Source organism: Arachis ipaensis, chromosome B1 (genome assembly GCF_059453495.1).
Source record: "Arachis ipaensis isolate K30076 ecotype BB chromosome B1, ASM5945349v1, whole genome shotgun sequence".
Classification (NCBI taxonomy): domain Eukaryota; kingdom Viridiplantae; phylum Streptophyta; class Magnoliopsida; order Fabales; family Fabaceae; genus Arachis; species Arachis ipaensis.
The window spans coordinates 904,211-929,777 of NC_142436.1; the positions used below are offsets into that span (position 1 = coordinate 904,211).

Below are 25,567 nucleotides of genomic sequence, written 5' to 3' on the forward strand. Positions count from 1 at the left end.
GATTAGAATTTAAGATTTTTAAAATTAATATATAATAATAGGAGTATTTTAGTCATTTTCTATAATAGGGGTATTGTAGTCATTTTCTATAAAAAATAATATTAATTTAGACTAATTCAAAATTTGGTTTACCATTTTTTTGGTCAAATTAATTTGTCTGGTCTAATTGTGACAAAAATTAACACGATTTAATTGATTATACGTGTTAAATTTTAATTATTAAAAAACATCTTTAAAAAAAACGTTTTAAAAATCTTTATTTGAGTGGCTCCTATTAAAATTTAGGTGAATAATTTAGAGTATAATGTATTTTATTTGAATTAGACCAATTTTAGGATCCATTATTTATGTTATTCAAAAAAATTATTAGTTACCTAACATAACCTATTTTTGTTATATCCAACAGATATCTTTTATTTAATTATTTTATAAATTTTTATAGTTTTATTAAATTTATAATTAAATTTTTTATATTTTATTTTGTAATTAAATTTTTATATTAATTTTTATTAAATTATTATATAAAATTAATATTTAAAAATTATCAAATAATTTAATAAAAGGTAAAGTATACTTTTTGTCCCTAAAGTTTGATAAAAGTTTTAAAAATATCCTTAAGTTTTATTTTGTTTCAATTTTGTCCCAAAAGTTTTCGATTTGCATCAAATATACCCTTTGCGGCTAATTTTTCAAAAAATTTAAGACCAATTCAATAATAATTTCATAAGAACAACCCTCAATACAAACAAATCAAGCATAATTTTCATGCATTATTGTTAGATTTGTCTTAAATTTTTTGAAAATTTAGCCATCAGGAGTATATTTGATGAAAATCGAAAACTTTTGGGACAAAATTAAAACAAAATAAAACTTAAAGATATTTTTAAAACTTTTGACAAACTTTAAGGATAAAAAGTATACTTTACCCTTTAATAAATTTAACTGTCTCAAAATAAATATGTCTAAAATTCACGTATCAAAACTGATGAATGATCCAGAAAAAGAAAAAGAAAAAGAAAAAGAAAAAGAAGGGACAACTCAAGAGCCCATTGAAATGTATTGAGGGCATTGGCTTTATCAACTTTTGATTTGGAGGGTTTTGTGTTCATTCAACTTTTTTAATGAAAACACGGTTGTCGACGCAGAGTGTCCACGTTTTCTTGGGACAACTTTGGACCCACTTATCTCCACACCTTTGTACGTCTGATTCCCTTTCTGCCATTACCACATGCCCTCACATCATTCATCGTTTTCGATTTACACCAAAATGCAAAATAGGAAATTTTTAAATATATCCAAAACACCGTTTTTTTTTTTGAATAATTTTTTTATTGTTGGATTGATTTTTTTTTTTTTTAATGTTTGCAGTTTGCACCACATATTTAAAATTTTTACTAATAAAATTATATATATATATAATAGGATTATTTTTTTCACCGACTTATTTTTTGTCTCTTTCCTTTTTTAAATTTTGAGTGTAAATTTTTTTTATCAAGAGTTTTTTAATTTAATGAATCAATCAAATTACTATTTGTGTTTTCTTTTGTTTTATTGAGATAAGTATCCGTTAATTTTAATATAATATATTATATATATTTTTTTGAAAAATAATAAATGTTTTATTGTCTATAACAGTATTATTTTTATGTTCATATAATAGTAACAAAATACATACTACTGTAAATAATAAATTACATAAATAATTTTATTTGTTTTACACTATTTATTGATAAAAGGATATAGATATCTACTATTTAATACAGTAAAAGATCTAATTCATACTTATTTTAAAATTTAATTAATCTTAGATCAAAAATTTTGAAAAATTTAATTATCACTTTGCTCTAAGAAAAATTATCAATTAGATTTTTGGTAAACATATTATGTCCTTACTTTAATAAATAATATGAAATAAAATGAATATTTATATATTTTATTATTGACTGTAATATACCTCATTGTTATTACATAAGTATGAGAATAATATTATTTTAGACAATAAAATAATCGTTATCTTTTAAATTTTTATATACTTCTCAATTTTTTATTTATCATAAATTCTAACAAATCAAGTAAAGTTTTGCTAAAAAAAATTGTTATTTTTGTAAAAAATTTCTATAAATATTTAAATAGATATGTGACATTAATTAATGATAAAAATAAATATCATTTATTATTTTGGAGAATTTAATTAATATTTTTTAAAAATTAATTAGTCTAAAATTAAAATCTTCAATAATCTAATAATCAAATTATTCTAAAATAAAATTTCGTTTTTCACGTTATTTTATTTTTATTATTTGGATATTTACACTCGGGGATTATTCTCTTATTTGTTTATAATCAGCATCCATATTCATACGAAGAAGAGTTCAAATTTTCTTTTGGTAAATGTTTTTCGGCATCATATGAAAAGGAAAGGGAACATCTTTATTTCACTTCATGGATATTGAAAAGGACAATAGATCATTTGACATGATTCATCAGATTTTTTTTTTAGCAAACATAGGAGATTCAAACCTGCAACTTCTTAATTGAGTATGAAGAGATAATGCTATTCGAGCTATAACTCGTTAGCATGATTCATCATATGTTTATTTTTCAATAAGATAGATTTATTATTTAAATAGACCCTTTGCGCCTTTCATCCGTTAAAATTACATTAAATTTTTAATTAATTTTATCTTTTACAAAAATTAAAGCGCTTTTTATTTTTGTTATGGAGCTAGGAATGGTGTGAGACTGCATTATGGGGTACATGGGTGCAATACTGGAGTATGGGGTCAGGGTAACTAAAATCGGACGGTCCGATTAAGGGGGAGCAAATCGGACCGTCCGATTTGTGGGTTGCTGGCCAGGTGTCGAGCATGCAGTTCCCCAGCAGCGGTGGCCCCTCCATGCGTGACTATCTCCCCCCTGAAGCCCCACTCTCCTTCAGAAGTCATTTTCCCTTCCTCCATCTCAAGTTTTCACCATTTCGTTCTCTGCTTCTTCATCTTTAGTAGCAAAAATTTTTGCTTCTTGCACTGTAAAAAAAAAAATTACAATGCCAAAAAAAAAAAAAGTTAAAGATGTTGATCGTCCTGAACTACATATTGTCAATTATCTCTGCCATTCTGATTATGTAAGTTAAATTTTTATTTTTTTTATTTCAAAATTTATGTTATTATTACAGATTTATTATTACTATTTTTAGAGGTTTAGAAATGTATATTTAAGAATTAGTTAAAAATTTATATATTTAGATTTAATTAGTTGTAATGAATAAGAATAAGAATGTTTGAATTACATTAATATAATTGGTTAGTAGAAAATATATGTTTAGATGTTGTTGGTGGAATAATTTTATAGATTATGTGTTTACGGCTAGTCTAATTATTTCTTCTAATAATTTTGAGAATTATGGTTAAGAATTAGATTTTGTGTAATATATGATATATGTTATTGATATATTTTGTTACGATAATTTCATATTGTTATTTATTGTTGGATATTTAAATTGATATAATGTAAATATATTGTTGTAGTTGAGGATTTAATAATAGGTGAACTATTATTAATTGAATAATAATTATATTTATTTAATTATTAGTTGTCATTAATAGTTAGTTAGTAATTATAACTGTTGGTGATCTAAGAATTATTATTATTCGTTCAACGATGAATATGTAAATAAATCATTATGTAACAAGAAATCTAGAAAAATATTTACGTAACAGTATGTTGGAGTTAGATTAAATAGTTAGAATTATTAATAATTATTAATAATTTTCATGTATAGTGTTGAATTAGCATGAGTATAGAAATTTAATTAGCTACTACTATTAGGGAATTAGTTCGATCGAAATGTTTTTAATAATGATACTTAAATAATTACTAAGTTAGTTGTTTCTATATATGTCCATGCATGTTAGTGAGTAAATTTGTGTTAGTCTAGTAAATTAGTTACTATTATTAGAGAATTAGGGCCTTTTATATTGAGTTAGGTTTACTATTAATTCACTAATAATTTGTTATTTTTTTTGTAGGGTTTACGAAATTTGACATGTAATCACCTGTTGCCTCCGGATAGATACAATCATGCTGTGGAGGAGCATTTACGGTTTACTGGTTTTTTTCATGTTTCTCAAATTGGAATAGTTCAATGCCAGAAAAGGCCTAGTAAATGCTCTTGTTGAGAGGTGGCATCCGGACACACACACCTTCCACCTTCCAGTTGATGAGTGCGCTGTGACACTAGAAGATGTGGCTTTGATTCTGGGTCTTCCGACCAACGGTATGCCAGTGACTGGAGTGACTTTGAGTAGCCATGAAGCCTTAGAGGCTGAGTGTTTGCACCATTTTGGAGCTGTGCCGGGTAAGTCAAACTGTAGAGGAAGCTTTATAAAGTTGGGATGGCTTCGGGATTTAAAGGAGCGTATTCAGTGCATTGATGAAGACAGTATTCAGAGGTACGTGAAGGTCCACATTATGTTGTTATTTGGTACGATATTGTTTGGAGACAAGTCTGGGGTAGGTGTGCACTGGAAGTTTCTGCCGTTGCTTCGTGATTTTGGCAGTATCAGACAGTATAGCTGGGGTTCGGCATGCCTAGCACACTTGTACAGGTCGTTATGCAGGGCTTCTCGTTTTGACTGCAAAGAAATCGATGGTCCGCTAACACTTTTGCTAGCTTGGGCTTGGCTCCGTCTACCACATCTTGCCCCGGTTCCTAGGGAGCCCCATAGTTTTCCACTTGCAAACAGGTAACATTATTGACTTACATCGTATATTCATAGTTAGCATTGTACTGTGTTAATGAGATAAATTATATTAGGTGGCGTAACTGGGACCGTGAAGGTGGACGCTATAGATATCTTAGTCTTGCTCACTTTAGGAAGGCATTTGATGATCTTCAGGAAGGCCAGGTTTGTTTTGAATAAAGGAGTATATGTACGAAATTATAGTATAACTGTTGGATGTTTAGTAATTAGTTGTTTCTTTTGTTGTGTGCAGTTTGTGTGGCAGGCCTATGCCGTTGATCGCATTGATCCTGACACAATTCCTCCAGAAATCCACATGGACTCAGTTGTGTGGAGCGCTACAGTGCCATTAGTATCATTTGAATGCATTGAGTGGCATGCATCTGATCGGATTAGGCGACAGTTCGGTTTCATTCAGGTAGTCCCTCACCAGGAACGGAGTTTGGAACCGGCACACGGGGAGGTCCTTACTGGTCCTAAGAATCTTGACTGGACCATAGCCCCGACTCATTCATTTTGGGTGATGCAGTGGACAAATAGGTATAATCACATTCTTACTGAGAATCCAGTGGCTCCACATCATCCTTTAGATATTTACATGGATTGGTACCGTAAAAAATATGGCAATCACCTGAACTTGTCGGATCTTATGGTGCATGAGAATGATGATGGTAATCCAGTTAGGGAGGATGACCCCCAAGAGCAGGCGAATGACCCCGACGAGCAGGAGAATGATGAGCCACAGTCACCACCACCCCAACCTCAACCTCCAGAAGAACAACCACAGTCCTCGAATCCATATGTACCTCAGACATTGTTTACCCCGTCTATGTCTTTACATCAGCAATACTGGGGTTCTTCACAGTTTGACACAGGAGAGGGGGCTTCATTTAGCCAATTACTTGGGTTCATGGCTGCAGATTCTAGCCGGTCACATACTAGCCATCAGCCTGATATTATGGCGGGTAGGTATTCCTTGGATGCGAGGTTTCCGTGCCGTACCCCCTCAATAACTTCTGGAGGGGTAGTATCTGGAGACTCTAGTAGGAGTGAAGGTGGTCGAGGAATTCTTATAAGCCAAGACCCTAGACGTGTTTCAATGGGTCAAATTGAGGAGAATCCTATGGCAGCTGAGCAAGGGGCTGATGACTATCTAGTAGACGAGCCGGAGGACGATGAGTCTGAGGATGATGAAGAATCCGAAGACGACGACTCTGGTTATGGTCATGATGCAGGTTTAGGTAAGAGTTAACTCTTTTGTTCTTTCACTGCTTATGGTAGGTTCATATTAGCATTTGATTTTGATTGAGGTTAGATTCGTAACTATTGTGATAGATTCATGTTTGGATGGTGCTGTTCATTAGTATTATAATGGTATTCATGTTTGATGGTGCTACTCATTTCTATTACTAGATTCATTTTTGGATGGTGCTGTTTATTAGTATTATAATGGGATTCATGTTTGATTGTGCTACTCATTTCTATTCTTAAATTCATGTTTCGATGGTGCTATTCAATAGTATTATTAGATTCAATGTTAGATGGTGCTGTTAATTAATATTTTTACATTCACCATTGGATGAGTTGTAAAATTAATGTATGTACAGGTGAGGCACGGACTCCAGCTGAGACAGGCAAAGCCTACAATCTGAGGGTTGATCCGCCTCGTCGTAGTGCTAATCGATTCACCCCATCTGTGTTCAAGAAGGCCGCCAAAAAATGCAAGAAGTTTGTGAAAGATGTAAAGTGGTCCATGAGAAAGTAGTGGATGTTGTATTTAAGATGTTATGTCTATGAGTAAACTTTTCTATGTCGTTGTTAACTACCTTTTCATGACTATCATTTAGGTTTTATTTCTATCATTACTATGTTTGAATTAGGCGGAAAAATCATGGACTGATATCGGTTGCTGTCGTCATATATCAATAATTTTTCCTTCAGTTATTGTTGTTGTTGCGACGTTGAATTTTGATTGGATATGCACATGAATGTGATTAAGTTTTTTATCCAAATTTTGTACATAGCGTACTTTAAAATGTGAGAAATTTGGTCCAATTACAATATTAAAGCAACTTAAAAGCAATAACAACCATCAAGCATTGTTGCCTACATTAAGCAGGATAAAATGTCATATATCAAGCACAAATGTCATACATTAAGCAGGACCACATTTAATGTGAAATACATAACTCTACTGAGCATTGTTGCCTCTGGCTTGACGGCATCTACTACGGCTGTGGCCCTCAGCCCCACATTGCCTACACCTCCTAGGACCACGTAGCATTCTTGTGTCCATCTCGTTCAAGAAACGAGTCATCCTTGGACGACCTTTGGCAACCCGTCGCAAGAACGGATTGGGCACGAATCGAGGCCCATTATATGCAGGCCATGTAGTAGGATTCCCAAGTGGCCTAAACCTGGCTCGGTAAACGCGTCGAATTTGGTCCATCTTATAAACGTCATGTACATACCCTTGCCAATCTAGCCGTTGATTCGCACAACATGCAAACACATGTCGACAAGGAATACGATCCACCTGGAACTCACCACAGTCACATCGGTGTCGACGGAGGTCGACGGCGTACTCCACTCCACTTGGCATCTCACGCACCTCAAAGACCTCATTCTGTCTGTCGAAACACCTCACCTGGATGTTTCCTGATGCAAGTTGATTTGCATGCAATTTGGAGGTCACAATCTCAGAGAAAACATGTCCAGCATTAATCCGAGCCTCCGCCTCGGCTCGTTTTCGTGTGAACAACTCATTAAGCCTGTAGAACGTCGCCTTGACAAGTGCAGTGATAGGGAGATTTCGTGCCCCCTTCAAGACTGAGTTGATGCATTCCACTAGATTCGTGGTCATGTGTCCCCATCTGTAACCACCGTCGAACGCCAACGCATACTGTTCGCGGGGGATACGGCTTAACCAGTTAGTATAAGCCTCACCCCGCTCCCGTAAACGCTGGAAACGCAACTCGTACTCGCGGAATGTCCTCGAATATCCTGTGCAATAAGAAAAAATAGATGAAAAAAAATATGTGAGAATCACTGCATGAAGATAAGATAACTCTATTAACTATGCACTTCGAATTACTAGGTGTTACCTATATTGACCACAAGTTTCTGCAGGTAAGGTGCCTTAAACTTCCTTAAAAAATTCGACTCTATATGCCTGATGCAAAACATGTGGAAGGCTCTAGGAGGCGACCAAGCTCCGTTACTGCGGGCCACAGCTGCATTAATGGATTCGTGTCGGTCAGAGATCAGTCCCACACCATCTCGAGTAACCACATGTTGTCGCAGGTTGCTAAGAAAGAAGTGCCATGCATCAGAAGTCTCTCCCTCCACAATAGCGAATGCAATTGGGACAATATTGTTGTTACCATCCTGTGAAACCGCAACCAACAGACAACCCTTATACTTTCCATACAAGTGGGTCCCATCTACCTGGACAACGGGTTTACAATGTCTGAATGCTCTAATACATGGATAGTAACTCCAGAAAACTCGAGACAACACCCGAATATCAGTAACCAAGTCATCACCTTGATATGCAGGCATAGTCTCAAAGTGGACGAATGCTGATGGCTCCTTATGACACATTGCCTCAAACCATATGGGCAAAGCTTCGTACGATGCTTCCCAACCTCCAAAAATCTTTTCCACTGCCTTTTGCTTAGCCAACCATGCTTTCCGATAGCTGATGGTGTAATTGAACTTTGACTGCACTTCAGCAATAACTGATTTCACCTTTATTGACGGGTCAGCCTCGACCAACGGCTTTATCGCTTCTGCAATAGTGTTCGAATCCAGCTTCGAATGATCCTGTGATATGGTTGCTCTAGTACAAGTGTGACTACCATTATACCTCCTTATAACCCAACAGTACTTTCTGCTGATCATGCTAACCCTGATAAGCCAATCACAACCTGATCCATACTGCGTGCACTTGGCGTAAAAGGTTAGCGGCTCCGACTCATACACTCTGTAGTCTACACCTCTTCGAATAGTATAATCTTTCATCGCCATAATAACAGCTTCCCTGGAACTGAATTCCATTCCAACAGCAAATTCACCATCTGCGACGATAGGAATTTCTGCCACAAAAACAGTTGTACGTTAAAAAATTTAAAAACATATATTTCACGACTGAAATTAAAAGTCAAATCTATCTATAACTTGTAACTCAATCATACCAAAAATTTCCTCTAACATAAATAATTCCGGAAATTTTTTTTGATATTGGGGTAGAAATGGAGTTTTTTAGGATTATGGATGGATAAGGGTGTTATTCTCAAAGGTGGAACTTTTTTATTTAAAATGTGAAAATCGGACCCTCCGATTTGTTTGTGAATAAAAATCGGACCATCCGATTTATTAGGAATAAAAATCGGACCCTCCGATTTTTTCTTTTTTTATAAAAAAAATTACAACAAACAAATCGGACCTCCGATTTGATATTAAAAAAATTTTAAAAACCAACTTACAAAGTTCTCGGACAGTCCGATTACTGATTCCCATATCAAAATAAAAATACATGTACCACCAACATAATTGCATTGCACACATTCATCTTCCATACTAAAATTTTTTAGCCAACTAGTTCCTCATATGTCAAATCGATATCTACCATGTTAATCTACGGTTTAATATTAACTTAAAGAATCGTTACTCACTACAGTTATACTAACATAAATAAATTTTACATCAAGTAATTATCTCAATTTTACATCACATACCTGCATTCATATAATCAGGAAACTCCGGAGCATGCATGGCTTCCAAATCCAACGCTCGCATGAAAGATGGTTCCTCAAACGGATGGTCGTTCGCCAACGCATTTGCCACGTCCGTCACACTTGCCTCCCAAGTGCCGTCACCTTGAACTTCATCTCCCTCTTGACCAACAACTTCGTAATTGCTTTCAAACTCTTCTTCACTATCACTATTGTAATCTTCTCGTTCGATATTTCGGTCGGCCTCAGATTGCTCAAAGTTAATATACAACTCAATGAACGGCATCTGAGCGCGATTTTCCATATACACTGAAAACATCTCTTGCATGCTCGCTTCATCAGTTATATATCTTGTTTGAAATTGAACGAATCCGCCAAATACCGGTATAGGATACCTGTATAAAATGCATGATATTTTTCTTGCCACCGCAAGATCTATCTTCTCACAAATCACACCTTTTAGTTCCTCGAATGAAATTATGAACGGAATAACAATATCTAATGGATTTTCACAGACAAATTTCACTCCTTCAGATGTTTGTAACAAAATCTGACCAAAATAATATACTTTTAGAAGGACTCTATCATCCATATTTCTCACTCACATTACTATAATTTTCCACTCTCAATTTTTTAATAATCAACTGAAACAATGGAAATACTGCTAAAGACTAAAGAAAGAGCTAGAACAGCTCCAGGAAGACGAAGAAGAACTCGAAAGAAAAGAAGAGATTTGGAAGCTCGGATGGCACACAGATATATATATACACTTATAAACAAAAGGATTCGTACCCCCCGATTTGTATTTGGACCGTTGAAATATTGATATTATATTAAATTCGGACGGTCCGATTTGCATTTTGCAAAATAAAAAAATAAAAAATAAAAACGCCTGAAATCGGACGGTCCGATTTCAATGTCCAAAATTCGAATTTTTACCCCCTACAAATCGGACCGTCCGATTTGTAACACAAAAAAATCCTATCAAAGAAATCGGACGGTCCGGATACCCTCTTCTAAGATTGACGTAAAGCTGTCCCATACGCCCGTATTGCACCTATAGTTTCCATTACAAAGCATAACACGCACAGGTTTTCAATATAAAAAAAAATGAGCCAAATTAAAGGACACTTTTGTTAGAAAATCTTTTATGTGTTTTTATAATATATAAAATTATAAATATTTGTATACTGTCGTTCAATTAGATTTACGTATTTAGATTAATTTTTAAATTAAATAATAAATTTAAAAATTAATTATTTTTATTAATATATGATTAAATAAATTTATAATAGGTAGTGTTTGGTGGAAAGACAGAGACGGAAAGACTGAGACTAAGAGAAAGAGACTAAAAGACAGGGATTGAAATAAATTTCAGTATTCTGTTTGGTGCAAAATGGGAGACACGAATTGAAACAAGAATGAAACTCTAATTTAATTTGCACAAAAGATAAAATTGGAATTAATTAATTGAAATAAAAGTATTTTAGGTATAAAATATTATTAAAGTTTTAGTCTTCATATCTAAAAATTTCAGTCCCTTATGTCCTTATTTTTTTGAGGTACTGAAATACTGAAATTTTAGAGATAGAGACAGAAATTTTAGTACCAATCTCTAAACTAACAAACACGATACTGAGTCTCAGTCTCTCAATCTCTGTCTCAATACATCAAAACAAAAAATTAAATTTATTATTATTATTTTTATAGCTACCAAAACTAATTAGTTACATAGTACTTTTTTAACAAATCTGACCTAAAATCAACAGAGTGAGAATAATGATTTAAAAGCAATATCCTTGAGCATGAGATCAGATCAGATTTTTTTTGAATACCATGAACAAGTCACATTACTACCGACACATGGTTGGTTTAGAATTTAAATATTCGTTTTATATTTCATTAACCGGTGATTTTATATTTAAGTAGTCTTTTATATTAAAAACCATTTGTGTAAAGAGTTATACACACTATCAAGTTTTTAATGCTCAAACCTAACAAATAAATTATTAAAATTTCATTTCAAATATTTAGGCACCATAAAGACAATTTTAAAAGATGAAAACAACAAAAAAATATTCTTGAAATATTAAAAGAGTTTGACAAATATAATAAATCATCGAGTAACTCAGTTTTTAATTTTAACAATTTTTAATTTATCATTTTATATTTTGAGATCTTTTTGTTAATATTTAATTTTTAAAATATATTTTTAGTAGTTTATTCCAAATATAATTATATCTATTAGAAGATATAAGAAGTTTGGGGGAAAAAAATAAAGCAAACAAATAAAGAAGCTTGGGACATTAGTCATATGCTTTGGAAGGATATATTAGGTTTTTGTTTCCAGTATAGCATATTAATAATCAAATGGGTAATGTTAGGTAGGCAGAAAAAAAAAAAAGTCAGAACTTGTCTTATTTAGCATTAATTAATTATCGCAATAATTAATGAATGCTAAATAAGGTAAGTTATGGCTGTTTTTGGTTGATTTTCTTTGGTTACCAAATATTTCCGTAATCAAATAGAGTTAAAAAGTGTGTTGAAACATAGAGATGAGGGGTTAAGTATGATTTTGGTCTCTAAGGTATAGGTCAAAATTTTTTTTTGTCTTTAATTTTTTTTTTGCATTCAAAATTGTCTCTAAGGTTTAACTTGGTTTTAAAATCGTCCTTACTATAAGGACCAAAATCGTACAGAGGTAACGATGGAAGCGGAGGCAGAAGTAGATTGTGAACAACTTCTTCTTCTTCTTCTATTTTTCTCCTTTTTTTCTTTCCTTCTCATTTGTAAGAGTAGAAACACTTTCTTTTTCTTATTTTTTTATTTTATAATTTTTTTATTATGGATAATTTGGCCCAAAATTTTAATATTTAAGTAAAAAAAACGATTTTAAAATTTGATTTTAAATTTTAGAAACAATTTTATATAAAAAAAAATAAAAAATAAAAAAAATTTTCAACCTATATTTTAGAAATCAAAATCGTACTTAACCTAAAGATAAGTGTGCACTTTATGAAGTACAACCTACTAATATTCCTATTTCTATATCTAGTAAGGAATTTGGTTTAGGAAGACTGGAATGTAGTAGTAGTAGTAACTAGTACAAAACTACAAATATAGGAGTTTATAATTAGGTTTGGTTTGAACAAATCGTAAACCAAACCCATGCAATCAATTTATGATAAGATAGGTTTGGTTTGATTATTAGGTTGGATTTATTTTTTTACAAAAGAAAACCTAAAATGTGTAATAAGATTTTTTTTTCTAGAACCAAATATTTACTGACTATCATTGGTCATAATAACTTAGTTATTCAATAAATTCTTATAATTTTACTGAATTTAAAATTGAATTTTTAATGTTTAAAACTTTTTTAATTGAATCATTATATTAAACAAAAATTTTTAATTAAGAATTTATTTACTATTTTTTATTAAAAAATACAAAATGTTATTGAAATGTTTATTTTTGTATTTTAGATAAGATAGATTGTGAAATATTTTAGAAACTAAGATTTTAGGATTATTGAGTTTTTTTTCGTTGAAAAATAACAAGTAGTGACGGTCTAATTAACTTTTTTATTTAGTATGATAATTTAGATATAAATTTTTAAATTATAAAGACCTAATTAAAAATACAACAATACTAGAAAATTAAGAGGGTACTAATAAAAAATCAATCAAATGTCTCCGGGTGAATTCAAAATCTCTACCTAAATGGTGCTTATGCTAGGCATTATGATGTTTCTTCTACTAAATATCAGAATATTTATTTTTTATACTAAATGGATGTTCTTTTATATATTTTATAAAAATTTTTTTATATAAAACCATGCGGCGTAACACCCAAAGCGCTTCAAGTGTGAGGTGTGAAGAAACGGACTTGATTCTGCGCCGTAATCCTAGGAGCAGTTTTGGAAAGATATTACTCAAAAGTTGATTTTAATTAAATAGCAATTAATAACAAATATTGTAAATTAAAAAAAATTAAATTAATTAAGAATGAATATAAATTAATGTGATTTTGTTTAGTTTTTTACTAATAACCTCTTAGTTTTATATACTTTTCCTTAAAAATATAATGAAATTATGCATAATGACAAAGTACATAAACTTCTTTTTATCTTAAAACAATAAAATATAACTTAGGCTGGCTTGTTTCTTTTTTTTTTTTTTTTTGGGTCCGTATAGGTAATTTTATTGTTTGGATTTTATTGTTGGCCATTGTGTTAGTTACGTTGGTCCATGTATAATTTGGACCAAGGTCCTCCAACTCATTTTAGAAAACCAAACAAAAATGAAATAAATATATTCAAGAAATAACATCCAGTCCGACCAAAAAAAAAAAAGGGTTACAAACTAGAAAGCTTATAGCTTAAAGGTTTGTAAATGATTGACCAAAAAAAAAAAAAGGTTTGTAAATGATTAAAAAATTTTTGAAAAAGTTAACCAATAAGAAAAAGATACCATTTTGTATGCGATAAAAATACTATTTGTACAATAAAATCAGTTATCATATATTTTTAAAAATATATGTATAGTTAAAATATTTTTAGTATATATTTTATATTTTAATATATATTTTATATTAATAATTAATTTTAATTTATTTTTAACATTATTGATAAATTATATATCTTAAATTTAAAAATAGTTAAGCTCTCACTTATTTTTACTTTACTAACCATTTAAAAATTTTATTTTTTCAAAGATAATAAGTTTTATTTCATTAATTATTGAAAATAAAATACAAAAATGTCAAAAAATAAAATAGTATAATAAAAAGTGAAAATCTCCCAAAATAATACATGAAAAATATTCATCCAAAAGTGATCATAAAATAAAAAAATAAAATAAAATAAAATTGAATAAAACTATAAGTTTTTCTCATGAAAAATGAACTAAGATAAAATTCTTTAAAATTTTACGTACCAATTTGATCTAAACCATTAGATCGAATCTTATGTACCTTGGTCCCTAACTTGGGTAAAACTTGTTATAATTACCCGTTTAATATTCAATTTTTTTAGTTGTAATTTAAAATTAAGTATTGAGTTATTTTCTTAAGACTAGTTTTTAAGAGAATACTTTTAAAAATTTATGTTCAAAATAAAATAGTGTGGATTGATATGCAATTTACTTGTAAAATAAATCAATTTTTGTGACTATAAATCAATTTTAGTACACTTTAACTATTATTATTATTAGAATCTAATTTTAATATATTATTTATTTAGAACGTTTACAATTTATACCATTATTCAATTATATTTATTTTTTAAATAATTATTTATTTTATCAATACCAAAATAAAAAAAATTTATTAACATATTGTTACATAATTGAATGCATGTAGAGTTGGAAGTGAGTCGAGTTAAACCAAGTTAAATTTGGCTCACAAAAATTAAACTTGGCTCACGGCTCGACTCATTAGCAATCGAGTCTGTTTCTTAAATTCAAGCTCGACTCACTGAAATCTCACAAGCTAACTCGAGCTCACGAACTGTCTCAAGTAATAGAAATATAATCTATAATTCCATATCAATAAATTATAACTTATATATATATATATATATTAAAATATTAAAAAATATAAATTTTATATATTATCTATCTATCAATTATAAACTTTTTATGAGTAAAGTATCGTTTGTGTCCTCAACGTTTGGGGGTAAGTTCCAAGGTTGTCCCTAACGTTTAAATCGTCATATTTAAGTCCCTAACGTTTCAAAATTGACTCAAAGTTGTCCCGCCGTCAATTCTGTTAACAGATCCCTAACGGCAGGACAAAATTGAGACAATTTTGAAACGTTAGGGACTTAAATAGAACGAAAATATTAGGGACAAAAACGATACATAAAAATAAATTTTAATATTATCCTTCAATAATCAATTTTTTACGATACATAGTAATTCAATTATTTTTTAATCACATCTAAGTAAATTACACTTAATCACATTACTTTTATTCTAAATAAATTTATTTTTTTTATAATTTTACTCCTAAAGATTTTTACTCATCATAAAATGTTTGTAGAATGACTAAAATGATATTACTTTATTGTATATGTATCATTTTTTTCACAAGTTTATGTACTTGTCATCCTACAAATATTTTATGATGAGTAAAAATTTTTAAGAGTAAAATTATAAAAAATAAATTTATTTAGAATAAAAGTAATGTGATTAAGTGTAATTTACTTATATGTAATTAAAAAATAATTGAAAAGCTATGTATCGTAAAAATTTGATATTATTGAAGGATAAAATTAAAATCTATTTTTATGTATCGTTTTTGTCCCCAACGTTTTCGTCCTATTTAAGTCCCTAACGTTTCAAAATTGTCTCAGTTTTGTTCCGCTGTCAATTTTGTTAACAGAACCCTGACGGCAGGACAACATTGAGTTAATTTTAAAACGTTAAGGACTTAAATAGGACGATTTAAACGTTAGGGACAACTTTAAGACTTATCCCAAACGTTTGAGGACAAAAATGATACTTTACTCATTTTTTATTTATGTCCTACATCGAATCAAAATTATATATAAAAAATACCTATAAAATTTTAAATAATTAAGAACATTATTAATATATAAATACGCCTCTCTTATTCTGTTATATCATGAACACTATATATTATAATCGAGCCAACTTACGAGCTAATGAGTTGAACTTATCCAAATTCAAACTCGACTCATTTAATTTATGAGCTTAACTCTAATCTCAAGTTTGGCTCACCAACTTACGAATTCAATTTATCTAACTATTAATGAGTCGAGTTTAAACTGGACTCACTTTCAACCCTAAATACACCTCATGAATTATTATACATTCATATAATATTAAAAATAAATTTTAATTATTAAATAAAAATTAAAATATAATTAATTTTATATAAAATTAATAGTTAAAAATCGTTAACTAATTTAAAAAATTTAACTAAATTATTATTTAACCCTCCAAACTATCATCAACATTAAGAATTTCCACCTTATTATTATTAGGAGAAAAATAATAATAATAAATAAAGAAATACGAAATGCATCTAACATAGACAGAGTGATATTTCTGTGTCTTAGTTTCTTTATTTCTTTCCCCTTGTTTTCCTTTTCTATCTTTCCTCGTTGGAACCCTAAATCACTTCACTGCTTCTCTCGAAAAGGAAAAGATCGGAATTGAGAAATTGAGAGTGAGAGAGAAAGAAAAGGGGATCCGAATGGAAGGAATGCTATCGGCAAATGACCAACAGAGCATGGTCTCTTTGTTCTTGGAGGTTGCTCAGGGCCAGACCACTGAGACTGCTCGACAGTTCTTGCAGGTTCCTCTCATTATTGTTTCTAATTTATTAGTGTTTGTTGAAGATTTATTGTGATTCTAGAATTAGGGTTTATTTTTTAAAAATTTTAGTTTCTGGACTTTGAAATGGTTAGAAATCTTTGCCTTCATCGGTGGTTATGTTTGGTCACCGAAAAATTCATTCTTTTAGCTTATTGTGATGACAATTAGAAAATTGGTTGTATCTATCACGGAAAAAGTTGAAATCTCGCTTGATCAGTGATTCTTTTGAAATCTATCATGAAAAAATAGCTCTTTTAGCTTATTGTGATGACTAAGACTGGTGTGTTGGGAATTTGCTTATAGGTTCTGATTTGTGATGAAGTTATTTTCTTTAAAACTGAAATTCTGTTTGATAAGTGGTTAATGGTTATAGTGTCTGTCATGAAATTTAATCATCCTTTTAGCTTATTGTGATAACAATACCCTACATTATGTCTATCTTGAAACATAATCACACGTTTAGCTTATTGTGATGACAATTATAAAATGAGCATGCTTAAAGATTTGCTTGTAGCTATTGGTACTTCGATGGATATGCTTTACTTAAAAAAAAAAGAAAACTATAATCTTGTAGCTCTTGCATGAAGAATCATCCTTTTAGGTTTTATCCTCTTTATAATGATGGCAATGTGTAGATTTTCCTCTTGTATAGATTTATCAAATTTTGTGAACCTGTGATACTGGTAACACAGGCAACAAGTTGGAAACTTGAGGAAGCTCTTCAGCTGTTCTTGATCGGCAATGATGCTGGGTCTTTGCCACCACCATCACACTCTCCACCTTTAGAAAATGTTGAATCTTGGACTGATCAACCATCAAGGTAAGTTGGGGTGTCTAACTACGATTTATAAGTTATAATCCTAAGTGAGCACTTTTTAGTTGGTTGTTTGACTCATACTTGTTGCTTTAGTGAACCAAGGAAGGAAAGTGAGAGTAGTGACCACAATGTCAATGATCCAGATGAAGTACGCCCTCCCTTACCTGTTATACGGGAAACTCTTTATGAGGATTCAATGCTCTTTAGGTATGTTTCACCATTCTAATTTCTTTGCTTGCCTTGTAAACTGATAGTTTATATTCCAAGAGAAATGCATATCTGGTGTTTTTATTGCTCTTTTTGTCATTCTTGGGATTACTTAATGTGCAATATGGTTTTTCCCTGTCAGATATTTATTATGTATTTTATCATGTCATGCAGAGGATCAAGGTTTGCACCCCGTTCACAAGAGCCTAACTCTTTAATAGCATTTCGTAACTTTGAAGAGGAAATGAGACGTCCTGGGGTTTGGGAAACAGAGCAAGGTGCTGCTTCGACAGCAGAAACTTCTAGGGATAATCTTGCTTCACTCTATCGCCCTCCATTTCATCTGATGTTTAATGGCACTTTTGATAAGGTAAATCTCCTGCTTAGTGTTGACTGTAGATTCTGCTAGAGGTGTAACTGGCACAACATCTATTTATGAAATATTTAAAGTGATAATAATGTTTTAGATCTCTTTTACACCTCTCTTTTATTTATAATGATTTTTTCCTTAAAAAAATGTCTAGTTCAGATAAAGATGAAGTTGCGCCGAATAATTGTACTTATGTAAATAAGGAACCTTAACAGCTTTTGATCAGTATTTAGTAATGTGTGTTGAGGTTTGGGATTTTGTTGTTGTGTTCTTTATTCCTTAGACTAATACTGTTGTGGGGTGGTTTAGTTCCTTGTTTAGAAATTGATATACAGGCTCCTTAATTATCCTATGCTGTTATTATAGCTTATGTAGGCCTTCCTCTTACATGACTTATTTGCAGTCTTATGCAAGTTTCTGGATATGACAAAAATCATGTGTACTTCATATAAGAGAAGTTAGCTGGAAGTATGAGAATGATTTTTGTTGGTTTCACTTATTATCTTTTTTACTTGTTATTTGTAGTGGCAGTTTACATCTAAAATTCATTTGGAAACACAATATTCATTTGCATATCTTAGTTTATGGGATTTCCTTGCATTTGCGGTGTGTCAATGGCACTAGATTGGTATTGTGTTTATTTATATCTATTCAAAATGTAAGCCATTCATATATATACAATTATGACCAAGTTTTGTCCTTGACCACAGGCAAAAGGTGCTGCTTCCATGCAGGACAAATGGCTGTTGCTGAACATTCAATCCACTACAGAATTCAGCTCTCATATGGTATTATATTCTCATGCAAATTGACCCCTTTACATTTTCTTTACATGTTTGTTTCGGCATTAACACTGTTGTACTTAATGTTTTGCTTTGTGAAGCTTAATCGTGATACATGGGCCAATGAAGCTGTTTCTCAAACCATTAGCACAAACTTCATATTCTGGCAGGTTAGCTTGTTGCTATATTAATTCATTTTAAGTGTTATTTTGTCAAAAGAATTTATGACTTTTACTTGCACTTTCCAATTTTCTCTGGGGTTTTCCAAAGGACCGAGATGTTTATGATGGCTTTTCTTTTGAAGTTGGAATTTCAGATGATGTGAAAATTGATATTCACAACATCATTATTTTTTGCTGATATAGACATGTGGTGCACCGTGCACCTGGATTTCTGTCGTGTTATATGTTTTCATTTTGTTTCATTTGTTGCAACGTTTCCTTTCTTAATTATTTTTCTTGTCATATAGGTATATGATGATACAACTGAAGGAAGAAAAGTCTGCACTTATTACAAACTGGAATCGATTCCTGTAGTGCTTATTATTGATCCCATCACTGGCCAAAAGATGCGATCATGGTCTGGAATGGTTCAGCCTGAAAGCTTACTAGAAGTATGGAAATTCCTACTGGGGAATCTCTGAAAACATTATTCATATACATTAACTTTGAACATGTTTTGCTCTTTATAATTACTGATTCAAAGAGTCTTATGCTTTACTTTAGGGTCTACTAGCATTCCTTGATGCAGGGCCAAAGGATCATCACATGACCTTATCTCACAAGCGTCCTAGAGGAGCTTCTAGCCCACCTAAGGCTAAAGGTTTGCACTGGTTTATGTTTCTGTAGCAGTTTGTTTTGGCCTTTAGGAGGATGACTTCATATTTCATGTGTCTTTCTTGTTATTGTAAAGCCATAGGCACCCTATAGACATATGATTTTCCTATTTTTTTTAAATAACATAATAATTTAAGAAAATAAAGGGTAGCTCGGTGTACAAAATCTCGCGTTACGCAGGGTTTGGAGAAGAACCACACCAAAGGGTGTAATGATTTAAGAAAATATTTATAAGAAAAAGAAAGTTTCATTAAAATAATTAGAAGTTAGTTAGAGTAAGCGAAGTTGAAAATGTGAGTGATTTTCTTTATATTGGTCAATTGGAAATGTAGCCTTGTATAGGAAATAAAGATGTTTACTTATTTACTTTCTTTCTAGCCATCAACACTTCAATTAAGATGGATCTTGGCTTCGCCCAATTTCTAATCATGCAATCTCTTTCATTATGTTTTGAGGATTGAAAATCTTGTTTTCACTGCCTGGGTAATATGCACATCATAACTTGTGAGGAAGTTATCTTTGGCATATTTTTTGTATTATCATGATAACTTTTCTGATGCTACAGCTATTGTAGATTCAGACGAGAATAAAGATGAGGAAGAGGAAATCCAAAGAGCTCTGGCAGCATCGATGGAGGGCATGATTGGATCTAATGTTGCGGCTGGAAGTGACAACAAGGAGGCAGATTCTGCTGTCAGCCAGCAAGAGGCAGCCTTGCCCAAGAGGCCCTCATACCCAGTACTCCCCGAAGAGCCTAAAGCTGAAAGAAGTCTCCTGTGCAGGGTTGGTGTTCGGCTTCCAGATGGACGCCGGGTTCAGCGTAACTTTTTACGCACAGATCCTATTCAGGTAAAAGCATTGCTGTCACTTATCACATGTCTTGTGGATAGTGTTACGTCTTGCATCTTACGTCTGGTATAGCCTTCTGCTGATTTCTTGTTATTTCTGTATACCATAAATGTTTTTCTTCTATCGTGAGGAGGTATTACTAGATTGTTGAGGAAAAGGCTTTGTAGTCATTTGATAATTGATATATTGTCTTATTTTATACAAGAAATCCTTCTGTGATCATGAAAATACCATGTGGATATGGATGCAACCAATAAGAGAAATTACGAATGTATTTGGTTTGCATTTTCATTTTCATTGTTTTTTGTTTTATGAATTTTGAGAAGAAAAATGAGAAAACAAGATATGAAAATAGAAGACATTATTTACTGAAAACATAAAATACTGAAAACGGAAAATACTGAAAATGAAAACGTAAACCAAATGCACTGTAATTTTTTAATATAGTCCCTCCTCCAACTAACTTGCACTCTCTGATTGTTGTTTTGTTTCCTCTTGAAGCTGCTGTGGTCATTCATTTCAGCTCAAGTAGGAGATGAGACAAAGCCATTCAGATTAGCACAAGCAATTCCTGGAGCCAACAAAGTTCTTGACTATGAAAGCAATTCAACTTTTGAAGAATCAGGGCTTGCAAATTCCATGATCTTTGTCACTTGGGACTGAGTTTAGCTTTTAAGACTCGGAGAATTTTTAATGTTGGTTTCTTCTGATATGATGAGGATTGAGGCTGGTTTATCATCAAAGGAAAAGGGGGAGTTTTTGTTTAAACTTCTTGTGTATATTTTATGAATCCGAATGATGAATAGACTTTCAATTAATGGAATTTTTTTTTTCTTTTGGGTACAAAAAGAAATATTCCTGTGCAAGTTTCAAGTTTCGGATTCTGTTTATAAATGAGAAATCTCACTATAAAGTTGAATACTATTGTCAAATAATTGAGAATCAAATGGTGTGTTAAGCAAATGTTATAATGTTGAATTGCATAAATGTTTTAAAAATCATTTGTTGGAAGAGTTTATATGTAATAGATTTTTTTTGAAAATTTTGTAACAATTTAAATATTCTCAAATTCATTAAAAACAAAATACGAAAATAAATATATAAATATGTCATCATTTATATGAATATAAATAATTTGATAATATAATAACTTATATATTGAAGATTATTTAAATGTGCAATATTATGTTCTTTTAAAAAAGTTAATTTTTGTATCATTTTTTTCTAAAAACATTTTAAACACTAATAACTTTACTTACTTTTAATATTATCACATAAATATAAGGAATTACTCAAATGAAAATGACAAAAAATCTTTTTATGAAGATGTTGTGTTTAAAAGTACGACTTATTTATTTAGTCACACTTTAAACAAAGACAACACTTTTAGAAATATCAATATCTAACTATACAATCCATCATCCAAAGGTTAAAAGAAAATATTTTCACATAAAGACAGTTATAAAATTTTCATTGTAGTATCCACCATAAATATATATTACCCTCACTATATCGCTTTTGTTCTCACAATTAAAATTCTCACTATACTACTACATTTTCACAATACTATACTAATACACTTTTAATATTAAAACTCACATTTTTGCAAAGAAAGAATGTACATGCTAAAAAAGGAAGAAATGTGAGATTTATACAAGGTTTGGCTAAGTGGGGGATAGCTACACACTATTTGCATAGCGCACACATATCTCCATCAAGCTCTTCTGACATGTCATGGAAAGCAATGGAAGTAAAAGTAGCGCTCGAACTGAACCCACATTAAGTGTTATAGCCCACTAGTAATATTTATGATATATATATTTAGAAATTATTCTAATAATATATACAATTTGATACTTAATATAGTGTATCAGCGTTAACTTGCAAATATAGTAAAAAAAGTTTAAATTTGGTATAAACAAAATACGAAAATAAATATACAAATATATCATTTCTTACATAAATATAAATAATTTGATAAAATAATAATTTATACATTGAGAATTATTTAAATGTGCAAAAGTATGTTCTCTTTAAAATATTAATTTTTGTATCATTTTTTATTTGAAGCACATTTTAAACAATAAAAACTTCTCCCATCTTTAATATTGTCACAAATAAAATATATTACTTTCATTATATCACTCCTATACTTATTTTCACAATTAAAACTTACAGTACTTTACTAATACACTCTTAAATCTTAATATTAAAGCTCACACTTGTGCAAAAGAAGAATACACACTGCGAAAAGAAAAAAAGTTTATACACGATTTGGCTGGGTAGGGACAGCTACCCGCACTGTGCATAACATACGCGTGTCTAGGGATGTCAATGGGGCGGGGCGGGGGCGAGGGATGCCTCCCTGCTCCCCGTCCCCGCCCCCAGAATTGATCCACATCCCCGCCCCGATCCCCGCCATGGGGATAATCGTCCCCATCCCCATTCCCCGCGTTTCCCGTGTTTCTCACGGGGCCCCATTCTCCATCTCCTTATGTTGAACATTTATATGAAAATTATAGTAAAAAACAAAAAAAACAAAAAACAAACTACAAAACATTATTACAAACATATCTTATCTAAGATTATAAATTCAGAAATACAACATAGCAAATCATAGTCCATAAAGGGGTAAGCACTGAGCAGGAAGAGTGGCCGGTAGCGACTGACGAGGGGGTATGCTGCTATGGCTGTGACTGTGGACACAACTATGGGGGATTGAGAGTTTTGAACTTTTCTGGAAAGTTGGGGCTTGGAAACGGCGCTAAGTGGAATCGTCGGGGAGAATGGAAGACATTCAATAAGGTAGGGTTAGGGTTTTCAATAGGCGAAATTACGAAAAAGTCCCTATATTAGAAATAAATTAAGGATATTTAAATAAACTCAAGAATTCGGAGAATTATTGAGGACGGGGCGGGGATCCCCGCGCCTGTCTCGGGGGGATTTTAGTCCCCATCCCCATCCCCACGTGAAAAATTTCTCGCCTTCGGGTCCCCATTTGGGGCAATCCCCGCAGGAATTTCCGCGCTTCGGGAAATTTTTGACACCCCTACGCGTGTCTCCATCAAGCTCTCTTTTGACAGGTCACAAAAAACAATAGAAGCGGGAGAAGCAGAGCCTGAACTGGTCCCACACCACGTGTTATAGCCCACTAATGTTAATATTTATGATACATATATGTGAAAAATTATTCTAATAATATATACGACTTGATACTTAATAGTTAATATAGTGTATCAACATTAACATTCAAAAATAGTAAAAAAGTTCTCAAAATCATTAAAAACAAAATACGAAAATAAATATACAAATATGTTATTATTTACATGAATATAAATAATTTGATAAGATAATAACTTACATATTGAAGATTACTTAAATGTGAAATAGTATATTCTCTTCAAAAAGTTACTTTTCGTACCATTTTTTATTAGAAGCACACTTTAAACACTAATAACTTTACCCACTTTTAATATTATCATAAAAAAAAATATTTTAACATCATTATATCACTCTTATTCTAACAATTAAAACTCTCAATATACTACTGCACTCTCACAATACTGCACTAATACACTTTTAATATTCAAAATCACATGTATGCGAAGAAAAAATACACACTGCGAAAAAAAAGATGGAATTCATACAGAGTTTGGTTGAGTGGGGGATAGCTACACATACTGTGCATGATTACTAGTCTCACACCATGTGTTATAGTCTACTAATATTAATATTTATGATACAAATATTTGGAAAATTAATCTAATAATGTATATGATTTAATACTTAATATAGTGTATCAGCATTAACATCATAACATGCAAACATAGTTAAAAAAAGTCTCAAATTTATTAAAAACAAAATACGAAAATAAATATATAAATAGAGTAAAGTATTATTTTTGTCCTTAACGTTTGGGGTAAGTCTCAAAGTTGTTCCTAACGTTTGAATCGTCCTATTTAAGTCCCTAACGTTTCAAAATTGACTCAATGTTGTCCTGCCGTTAGGAATCTGTTAACGAAATTGACGGCGGGACAAAATTAAGACGATTTTGAAACGTTAAAGACTTAAATAGGACGAAAATGTTGGGACAAAAACGATAATTAGAAATAAATTTTAATTTTATCCTTCACTAATATCAATCTTTTACGGTACATAGTTATTCAATTATTTTTTAATCATATTTAAGTAAATTATACTTAATCACATTACTTTGATTCTAAATAAAAGTTCTTAAAAATTTTTACTCATCATGAAATATTTGTAAAACGACTAGAATCACATTATTTTATTGTATATGTATCATTTTTTCTCCACAAGTTTATGTACTAGTCAATCTACAAATATCTTATGATGAGTAAAAATTTTTAAGAGTAAAATTATAAAAAAAAATTATTTAGAATAAAATTAATTTGATTAAGTGTAATTTACTTAGATGTGATTGAAAAATAATTGAAAAACTATGTACCTTAAAAAATTAATATTATTGAAGGATAAAATTAAAATTTATTTCTATGTATCGTTTTTGTCTCCAACGTATTCGTCCTATTTAAGTCCCTAACGTTTCAAAATCGTCTCAATTTTTTCCCGCTGTCAATTCCATTAACAGATTCCTAACAGCAGGACAATATTGAGTCAATTTTGGAACATTAGGGACTTAAATAGGACGATTCAAACGTTAGGGACAACTTTGAAACTTACCCCAAACGTTGGGGACAAAAATAATACTTTACTCTATACAAATATGTCATTACTTACATGAATATAAATAATTTGACAAAATAATAACTTGTATAATGATGATCACTTAAATGTGCAACAATATGTTATTTTAAAAAAATTAAATTTCGTTCCTTTTTTTACTAAAAGCTCATCTTAAACACTAATA

At 31.1% G+C, this 25,567-nt stretch overlaps 2 protein-coding genes across 3 annotated transcripts; one reads left to right on the forward strand and one right to left on the reverse strand.

Annotated features, from left to right (window-relative positions):
* Positions 1-6,933: 6,933 nt before the first annotated feature.
* Positions 6,934-10,070, reverse strand: LOC107643831 (uncharacterized). Its single transcript, XM_016347589.2, has 3 exons — positions 9,482-10,070; positions 7,847-8,839; positions 6,934-7,745 (listed from the first exon to the last, which is right to left on the reverse strand). Exons 1-3 carry the CDS (start codon positions 10,068-10,070, stop codon positions 6,934-6,936), a joined length of 2,394 nt encoding a protein of 797 aa, XP_016203075.2.
* A 6,457-nt stretch (positions 10,071-16,527) lies between these two features.
* On the forward strand, positions 16,528-21,532 carry LOC107626703 (UBX domain-containing protein). Of its 2 annotated transcripts, none has more exons than XM_016329693.3 (10): positions 16,528-16,798; positions 17,511-17,638; positions 17,729-17,842; positions 18,017-18,212; positions 18,923-19,000; positions 19,096-19,164; positions 19,464-19,607; positions 19,720-19,816; positions 20,405-20,679; positions 21,181-21,532. In XM_016329693.3, the coding sequence occupies exons 1-10, from the start codon at positions 16,697-16,699 to the stop codon at positions 21,340-21,342; spliced, it is 1,365 nt and encodes a 454-aa protein (XP_016185179.1). In that variant the 5' UTR covers positions 16,528-16,696; the 3' UTR covers positions 21,343-21,532. The 2 variants fall into 2 exon arrangements, with proteins under 2 accessions (XP_016185179.1, XP_016185116.1); XM_016329630.3 differs by having other exon boundaries at positions 16,531-16,798; positions 20,396-20,679.
* The last annotated feature ends 4,035 nt before the right edge of the window (positions 21,533-25,567 follow it).